This window comes from Oxyura jamaicensis, chromosome 5, assembly GCF_011077185.1.
Source record: "Oxyura jamaicensis isolate SHBP4307 breed ruddy duck chromosome 5, BPBGC_Ojam_1.0, whole genome shotgun sequence".
Taxonomy (NCBI): Eukaryota; Metazoa; Chordata; class Aves; order Anseriformes; family Anatidae; genus Oxyura; species Oxyura jamaicensis.
The window spans coordinates 9,942,355-9,951,814 of NC_048897.1; the positions used below are offsets into that span (position 1 = coordinate 9,942,355).

Below are 9,460 nucleotides of genomic sequence, written 5' to 3' on the forward strand. Positions count from 1 at the left end.
TGGGGCCCAAAGCTCCCGGGGCGGGCCCCAAAGCTCTCGGGGGCCCTCGGCCGAGGCGGCGCCGCCTCCCCCGGCCCGGCCCAGCGAGGGGCGGAGGCGGGCGGCGGGGCGGGCCCGGAGCCGCCGGGAGCGGGCGGAAGCGGTGGCGGCCGCCATGAGCCGGCTGCGGGAGGAGGACGACCCCTACGTGGTGGAGGAGCCCAGCGACGAGGAGCGGGCGCTCAGCAGGTGCCTTTCGGACCACGCGGAGGGCGCCCGGGGGCTGCCGCTCCCCTCCGCTGCCCGCTCGGGCCTCGTAACCGCGGAGGCCCGGGCCCGGCGCCTCAGGGCCGCCCCGGGGGTGCGGAGGGGTCGCCTCCGTTGGGCTGAGGCTGGCAAACCGAGGGCAGCCCTGCAGAGCCCAGCCCGGGCCCAGGAGGCGTAGCAGCGGGCTGCACCCGGGCCTGGAGGCTCCTAGAACGACCCTGGGTTCGAATAACGCGATAAACTTTAATTTAAATTTAATTCACTTCAATGAATTTCACCCAAATCCATGGAGAAGCACCTCCCAGTATGTCCCCGCAATCTAGGTGTTTGTTCCCTAAATTAGTCGGTGTTTTAAGCTGGTAGCGTTGATGAGATAGGTAATGTTTCAATCCCTATAGCTCAGAAGATGAGGTGGACGTGCTCTTACACGGCACTCCCGATCAGAAGCGGAAGCTGCTCCGGGAGTGCCTGACCGGGGAGAGCGAGTCCTCCAGCGACGATGAGTTCCAGAAGGAGATGGAGGCCGAGCTCAACACCACCATGAGAACTATCGAAGGCAAATGGAAATCGCCAGAAATGGGTAAATCACGCCTAATGGCTGCTTGTGCATGAAACCGGGTGGTGTCTGGTTAAGGAGTTGAGTTGATGTGCTGTCACAGCTCGAGGGGAGGTTTGTGGTGACAGTGGAGTGCTGTTTGAAGCCTGTGGAAAAATCTTAAAATGGCTGATGGCTGCAGAAACGGTCACTAGGTGCCACTAGCATGAATGCATTTGTTTTCATCCTTTCTAAGACTTTTGTTGTTTCTGAACTTGCGATTTCCTGTTTTCCTCTGAATTCTCTTTGTTTGAACTGTTCCCTGTTTCCTGGTGTCTCTTTAGCTTTGCACGTGCATTTAGAAGTCTCAGGAGCAGGTTGCAGCCTCTAGTGGCTCAGGATGCTATCAAGATTTGGTGCCCTTTCTTCCACAAAAGAAAAGCATATGTTGGATCGAGATCCCAAATCAGATGGGGGAAAAGAATCAAGAAAAATATTCATCCCCTCCTCCCTTAAGTGCTTAAAACTACAAGTTACATCAAATAGTAAAAGCGTGTAAAATATTTACCTGTTTTGGAGTTTGTGTACTATTTTGGATGCAATAGATTGATTGCTTTGGTATTGGAAAAGTGTATGTTCTAGTTTTGTACCTAGTGAGGTGTTTTAATTTCTCGGGGAATACGTGTGGTATTTATTTTAATGTAGGAACTTTATTTTGCATCCAGCAAGTTTAATTCTTAATTCTTCTTTCTCCAATTATGCATACAGGTACTTCCTCAAGTACTGGGCAGACTGGACATGCCACCACTTCAAAATACTACGATGACATTTACTTTGATTCTGATTCAGAGGATGAAGATAAAATGGGTAAGTGACTGAAGAGAGGAGGGCATCTTAAGAGTAGTACTATCTCAGGTCTAGTAGAATCCTCTAAGGGGGGTCAGGGACTCTGAAGAGAGACCTTTGGGGATGATTCCCAGCCTATATCATCTCAACAGTTCCTGCAAACTTATGATGTATGCCAATCTATGTAAAATGTCTTAATCCTTTGGGGTGGTATGTTTGGAGTAGAGATGAGCTAGATCTTTGATTTAGTTTAGAGTTATTGCAGATGCTTTAAAGGAAAATAAAAAGAAAATAAATCACATTTTCATTTAAGTAGAGAGTCATCTCATGTCCAACTTGTACTTTCACAAATCTTTACAGTTACACAGGATGTCCAGAAAAAAAGAAAACATCAGCAACGTCAGATTCTTTCCAATGATGAGCTGTTATATGACCCAGAAGAAGACGATCGAGACCAAGCGTGGGTTGACTTACAGAGGAGGAGGTAAGAGACTGTAAATAATTGAATTGTAGGATGCTTACCTGTTGTGGTTTAACCCGGCAGGCAACTCAGCACCACGTAGCCATTTGCTTACTTCCCCTTCCACAGTGGGACGTGGGAGAGAATTGAGGGGAAACAACAACCAAAAAAACCACTTGTGGATTGAGATAAAGGCAGTTTAATAAGACAGAAAAGGAAGGGAAAATGATGATGATGATAAAATAATATAGAAAGTAAGTGGTGCACAATGCAATTGCTCATCACCTGCCAAAGAACGCCCAGCCACTCCCCGAACAGCAGCAGCCTCCCCCCCCCCCACACCTCCCTGGCCAACTCCCGCAGTTTTATTGTTCATCATGAAGCCGTAAGGCATGGGACATCCCTGCAGCCACTCTGTGTCAGCTGTCCTGGCTCTGTCCCCTCCCAGCTCCTGGGGCTCCTGATGCTGGGAGGGTGGTACTGGTGAGAGGCTGGAAAGTCCTTGGCTCTGTGTGAGCACTGCTCTGCAACAACTGAACTATCCATGTGTTATCAGCGTTATTCTCATCCCAAACCCAAAACACAGCACCATACCAGCTACTAGGAGGAAAATTAACTGTATTCCAGCCAAAAGAGGGCATTACCATACACTGAAAAATACTATTGAGCGTGGTGACTATACAGAAAAATGCTGACAAGTCCACACAGTGAGAATATTTTTGCCTTAGAATGTACAGTGTATGAAGTTTGAAACCCTGTAAAACTTGTATGTGCGTATATGTGTGTATATAATGAAAATTGACTCTCTGAAATTACACAATTCTAAAACTTCAAGTTTTTCAAAATCAAAATGTTCAGTAAGCTAGTTTTGTGTATAGATCTTACTGAAATAACCACAATGTTAATGAAGAGGTTGTAATACAAACAGAACAAAGCTGCTTTACTTGATTTTTTTTTTTGAAGGATGAATTAAAAAAATGCTTACTGAAGCAGAAGGGAAATGTAAATCTTGAAAAACACAACATTAATGTATGTTGCCTGCAGAGATTGCACTTAAGATACCTGCCTTCTCAAGGAAGATGATTATTGGGCAGAAGTCCCTATTAGATGTACGTATGTCACGAAATGAGAATCCTCAGAACAAAATAAATGGAAAGATAGTGCTGTGTGTTTTTTCCATGCAGGGCTTATGTTTATGTGTTTTGAGTTAATGAAAAAGGTCTCGAGAAGGAGCCAGGTACTTACTGATGCATCTTAATACAAAAAAGTTCTTAAGGTTGAATTGATACGCGTGACAGCAAAGACACGTAATTGCACTTTTTCTGTCTTTCTTCCCTTCTTCCATCGGTAGGTACCGTAATCAAAAAAAAGGGCTGCGGCAACAACAGACAAAACCTGCAGCTGTTCCAAATAGCGATGCTGTTTTGAATTGCCCTGCCTGCATGACGACATTATGCCTGGACTGTCAGAGGTAACTATTGAACAATAGTCTTCTTGCAATGCCTCTCTTCTGGTCCAATTGCATTTTTACGCAAAATCAGGAGAGTAGTATATTCTTACTTGCTTTGAGTGTTAGCAGTTGCAGTTTTGAGTATAGTTAAGTAGTACCTGGAAAGCATGTTTTGCAGCTCTCCAGTATTTGACTGCACTGCAAACCTAATTACTATTGCTGACTTGTGCAAAGGAGAAGACTTTTGCGTTGAGAGTACTGGAGAAAGAAATTGTGTGAAATGAGGAATAAGCTACCACAAATTTACTCAGTGCTTTTGGTAATTGAAGGTGCTTTTGGTAATTGAAGGTAATTCCACAGCAGCCTAAAATCATCTAAATGCTGGGTGTTGTTTCCCAATCTCTTCTGTTTGCTGGTTCCGGCTGTTCTGACTGTTCTGTAGTTAAGTATTTCAGTTTGTGAAGCCGACAGAAAACTGTTTTTATTGTTGGACTGGTCTTTTGTGAGTTTGATGAACTAAAATAGCTCAGCACAGCATTGCACAAGCAGTAAAGCCCAAGAAGTCAAGATAGGACTTCTGCAGCCACCTGTTATGTTGGTTTAGGCTGCTCTAAAACTGTGTTGATGCAGCCCTGAATTTGCTATGTGCACCAGCTATGTGGTTGTTATGCAGATGACAGCTGAAAATCCATTTTTATTATAGACAGACTTTTTCAAGTGTGATGTGTCAATGTTTGTTATTTATAGATAGAGAATTTCAGGCTTGCAACTCTAGTTTTGTGATTTTGGTAGTTGGGACTTGTGTTTATAGACCTTCATATTTATTTGGCTTTCAGCCCTCTGACGTGTTACTTCCTATGTTTAATCCCATTTCTGGTGATGATAACCAATTTCTTGGAAGCAGAGTTTTATCAGTGGTATGACTTGCATTTTCTCCCCTTCTCCGTAGACATGAATCTTACAAAACACAGTATAGAGCAATGTTTGTGATGAACTGCTTTGTTAACAAAGAGGAAATTCTGAAATACAGAAAGAAGCTAAATAAAAGAAGAAAGAAAATGAAGCACAGCAAAGAAGCTACCTCTGTACAGTCCAATCAAGAAGAGGAGGAAGTGTATCATCCAGTGTTATGTACTGAATGTTCAACTGAGGTAGCAGTGATGGATAAAGATGAAGTTTTTCATTTCTTCAATGTTCTAGCCAGCCACTGCTAATATGTAAAAGCAGCAAAAAAAAGTGCACTGTTTAAGACAGTGTGAAGTATCAGAAATGCAGGCGTGTTAGCATTTTTAAAATACGTTCTTTTAAATGTGTATTTTAATTAGAGAACTTTATAGCGGTTGGGTTTTTGACACTGTTGTTGTATTCCTTTTTATGAAAGGAATACGGTTAACTGCTTGCATTTGAGAACAATATTCTTCCACACTGTCAGGTGGTTGTATCATTGAGGATTTAAAATTTTGTAAATAAAATGTAAGATCTATGTATTATGATCATTCCCTGTGTATATACTGCCCATTATCTCAATATATATTAGAACTGCTGCTTAGAATAAAGACGGTATAAACTGGTCCTTTGCAGCTGCATCGGTCATTTCTATGGTGCTGATGAACTCTGTAGTGCTCAGTCAGGATGTGGGGATCCCTTAGGCTGGCATTCGTGGGTGATCTGCACAAATGCAGGTAAGATAACGAATTGTCATTAGATTTGGATTATTGGCTCATTAAGGTCTCAAAAATTGAAATTTTTATTTGTATAGATGGGAAAATTAGGTTATATCAAATTTGGCATGGATGATTCTGGCATGGATCACTTAAATCAACATATTGACGCTCAGTAATACAATTAGGAACTTCTACTGTAAAGATGTATTTGAAGAAAATTGCCAGTTTTTCTATTGTACTTTTTCTTCATGGTGACGTGTTTTAATAAATTTATGGTCAGCTCTATGGCCATTAAGCTAGTTTGTATGCTCTTTCTGTTTCTTCAGTACAGTTACGGTTTCTTTATGTAGGCATAAGTAGCTTCTGCTATGAGATATTTAGGCTTCTAGCTTAGTCTATGAAGTCACTGTAATGTTAACGTTGGATTCTTCTCTCTGCTTCTCCAGTCATACTCCCAAGAGGTGAACTCTTATTTTTTATTAGTAAGTAATGTCTCTTCTTTATAGTCTCATGTTTTTTAATGTTTCAACTTTGAACAAAGGCCTGTTTGAAAAAACAATTTCATCTTTTAAGCTTTTTTCTTTTGATAGTACTGCAAAAAAACTGTTACATGCTTTGAGGAATTGACAGAAATACTTAAGAGGTAGGAACCTGAAGAACATACCTATTTTGTGATTTAGATTGCAATCAAATAATAGCATTCATTGGCTACCTGCTGTAGTCCCTGGTGCTGTATTCTGTTGATCTACAAATTCTGATTTTATACAGCGTTACACAAGCCCAGGAGCCTAGGAGGAAAACACTGAAATATTTGTTCTGCTGTCATGGTTGCATGAAGCGAACACTGGACAATAGAAGTGACAATATTAAGCTGGTTGGTGTATTGGTGGCCAGGTCATTTCAATCTTGTGTTATTGCATGAGTAATTGTAGTAGAAAAGGTATAAGAAATGGCAGAGGTGAATTTGGCCCTTGTTTAGAATTTTAAAAATACAATCTAAGTTTGATTAATGTTTTGGCCCTTCAAAAAATGAATGCTGTGGGCCATAGTCTGCTGCTGGTTTGCCCCCAGAGACCTTGAGGAATTGCGCTGTAGGGGAAGATAAATGACCACCAGGTTCCTACACTAGATGTATCTGGGATTAATGTAAGAGAAGCTGTGATTAAAAAAGCACCTGGAAAATGACAGTGAGTGGAGGTAGAGGTTCAGCAGGATGTAAAAAGGAAAACGGTCAGTGCAGCTGTTTCAGAGTAGTGTCACTGCTGGAGTAACTGCTGGGTGGAGGCCAAAACTCAGAAGGACCTACTGGAAGTAAATCCTTTAGTAGTCGAGCATCACACAGGGTAGTGGACAACAGCTTCTGCAGTGCAGACTGGCGTGGTCTGTGCCTCTTCTGGCCCATTTTCAGAGCTTCCTAAACATCCCATGGGTTGGAACCAATGCAGTTATTTGCTTGCTTAGTTATTTGTTAATTGCTTTTGTGGACATTGTTTTTTAGCAAATTTAGTATTTGTTAGTTTTACTGAAGGAATTTAGTACAAATATCAGCATTCACCTTTTTCCTTGCAACTTGTCAAGGAAATAACTCACTGGTGATGATGGAGGGAAATACAAACCTTCAAAACTTTTGTCTTACTAGAATAAACAGCATGCAATTCTTGTAAAATTTGGGTAAAGTACAGACACTGTACTTTCCAGTAAAAAGAAAATCAATCCTACTGCTCTTTGCAAGCTGTAAAAGTCTAGTTTTAGTACGTAGCAACATTGATTTATAGTTTTTTAATCATTCCAGCAGTTTAGCTGTATAAAGCTCTGGACAGTTTGAGCGTGGCAGAAGAGTAAATGTTGTAAATGGCTTTTATTATATTCAGAAGAGTGCTGGCTTCCATCTTGTTAGGGTGACCATGGAAATGCCGAAATCACTGCTTGTTTCCCAGGAAGCAGCTCAGAATACACATGCATTTTTACCATGATGCCCGACTTCCTATTTTCAAATAAGTAGAAACTTAACCTTAGCTTGATGAAAGAAGCAGTGCACTGTTGAGGTAGCTGCTGAGCACTTTGTTGGCCCGTGTGGTATACCCTTCTCTGCATGTGCAACCTACGACTAAAATTGAGCCCTACTTGTTTTGAAGCTTAGGATCTGCTCGAGATAAGATCTCCATCCCATTTTTGCTACCTACAGACAGACTGATTAGTGGAGTGCCTCACTTGCAGGTTGACAGCAATGATCCCATCTAAAGTGGGATAAATTGTTACTATATGCTATAAGCCTGGAGGCATATATGGAAAATTTTGAGCATAAGAACTGTTCCTTAGAGCTGTGGAGGAGCAGATGTGATAGAGGATGTACTCTGTGCTGTAGGGCATACTGGCCGTGATGTAGCTGTCTTCCCAGTCCTGGTGCAGCATGAAAGCACTGTGGAGCACCAGGCTAAGGGTCTTTGCCCTGTACTGCTGGAAACGTGAGCATGTGGGAATGTAGTTTGAAGGCTCAAGTGTCAGTGCCAGTGGTAGCAGGAGGAACAATAGATGATGGCAGTCCCGAAGCAGGGCTAGAATGGAGCTGGGAAAGGAGGGGAAACTATTCAGAGGAGTATTGTCTATTTTTATTTTTCAAGGAACTAAGTAAATACTAACAATTGCCTCCTGAGTATGTACCGTAGTGAAAAGGTGTAAGGGACCTGGACAACAGCTTGTGGATGTAGCAGGAAATCATGCAGCTGGTGTGCCTCTCGACATTACCGTTCTCATATCAGGTACTTGCTGCTGCTTCTTGCTTGCCCTATCACTCAAACTGCAGTCCTCCTCTTGCAAAGCGTGGGAGCAGGCAGAACTGGGACACATTTGCCCCGTATCGCTACAGCTCGCATCTGTGAATGGGAGTAGTGCATCAGTTGTGCTGAAAACACCACTTGTCCTTGAACTTTGTATGTGTTTACATAGAAAGGAGGCTTTCATAACTACCAGTGCTTTTCCAAGCAGTGGTACCAACACAAGACTCCTCCAATAACAACTGCAACGAGCAACAGCTGTCTTGGAAAGGGACAACAGCTCTAGTGGCCAGTTGTGTGGGGGTATTAATTGTGTCAATGCTCTCATTTCTTGTGCTGAAATAAATCTGCACAGAAAATGTGTCTAAATGTATTCTGGACGGATTAAAACCCTTTTCAGATCCTGCCACGTAAATAGATACGATATTCAGTTGTCTGCCAGCTGGTTTTCCTTTGCACAGTTAGCTCCTAGTACTGTAGTTGCAATTGCAACTGTAAATAATTAATACGTACACCCTCCTGTGACTGTATTTCCTTGCTTTCCGTTGTACGAACAACACAGGTGAAGTTGGGGTGGGGTGCCTGCGAGAACAGAATTACGACACTCAGTGACATAATCTAAAATTGATTTACGAAGCAGGATGGTTGTACCGGGCTGGTATCAGTTTCTCATCTACAGTGCACGCACTTGACCTGTGAGGGAGGTCTTGGCTGGTGGCCTGGCCCCAGTGCCTAGAGGTTGCACCTCGTGCTCAGCTAAGTCACAGTGCCCAATTTCCGTGCATGTCCCTTTTTACCAGGTTTTTGGTTTAACTAAACTAGATTAAACTAGATTGGGGCCTTCTAAATTGGGTTGTCAATGGCCTTTCTAGTCACGCAGTCCCAGGCCAATCTCTTTTTCTGCATCTGAAGCCAAATAGCAGTCAAGGCTTTGTAACACCCTCTGGTGTCTGGCCCCTAAGCCTCACAGAAGTGCAAACTTAGCAACAATTGTGGTACAAAGTTGTTCTGTAGCAGCTTTTGTTTTTGCCATTCCTGTGGGATTAGTCTGGACAGTCAGCGTTGTCCGATTTTAAGGTCTTGTTTATCTGGGTGCTGGTTCTGTGTGGGCTTTACCCTCTGCCAACCACAGACGCTGAAGCCTTCTGAGCACACGCTGAGCACACTGAAGCCTTCAGGTCTTCTCTAATTCCCAGTCTGTCAACTCAAACGAAACAGGCTGAGAGAAAACCGCCTGCAGCAACATCCTGCCGAGGCTCGATTCTCAACAGCCGGTGGTCAGTCAGGCACAGCCCTGCACGTCCCCCTGGGTTGCTCTGCCGGGGACGACGACCCCGCTGCGCCGCCACCTCACGGCCGGCCGAGGCCGGCCCGGGCCCGGCGCCGCTTCTCGGCGCCTCCATTACGGGCAGCCGGCCCCGGAGGGCAGCGGCCGCCCGGGCGGGGCGCGGGGCCGGGCCTCGGCGGGGCCGGGCCCTTCGGCGG

The 9,460-nt window shown here is 43.9% G+C and overlaps 1 protein-coding gene across 1 annotated transcript; it reads left to right on the forward strand.

The window, feature by feature from the left end:
* Positions 1 to 79: 79 nt before the first annotated feature.
* EAPP (E2F associated phosphoprotein) lies at positions 80 to 5,496 on the forward strand. The gene is made up of 6 exons (XM_035327047.1): positions 80 to 228; positions 645 to 826; positions 1,550 to 1,648; positions 1,988 to 2,111; positions 3,439 to 3,558; positions 4,487 to 5,496. The coding sequence occupies exons 1-6, from the start codon at positions 155 to 157 to the stop codon at positions 4,749 to 4,751; spliced, it is 864 nt and encodes a 287-aa protein (XP_035182938.1). The 5' UTR covers positions 80 to 154; the 3' UTR covers positions 4,752 to 5,496.
* Positions 5,497 to 9,460: the final 3,964 nt, after the last annotated feature.

Excerpts from the sequence above, each read along its gene's own strand:
- EAPP (XM_035327047.1), top strand. The coding sequence starts at position 155 with ATGAGCCGGCTGCGGGAGGAGGACGACCCCTACGTGGTGGAGGAGCCC. Across the intron at positions 2,112-3,438 it reads GTTGACTTACAGAGGAGGAG|GTACCGTAATCAAAAAAAAG; the intron begins GTAAGAGACTGT and ends TTCCATCGGTAG. Across the intron at positions 3,559-4,486 it reads TTATGCCTGGACTGTCAGAG|ACATGAATCTTACAAAACAC; the intron begins GTAACTATTGAA and ends CCTTCTCCGTAG.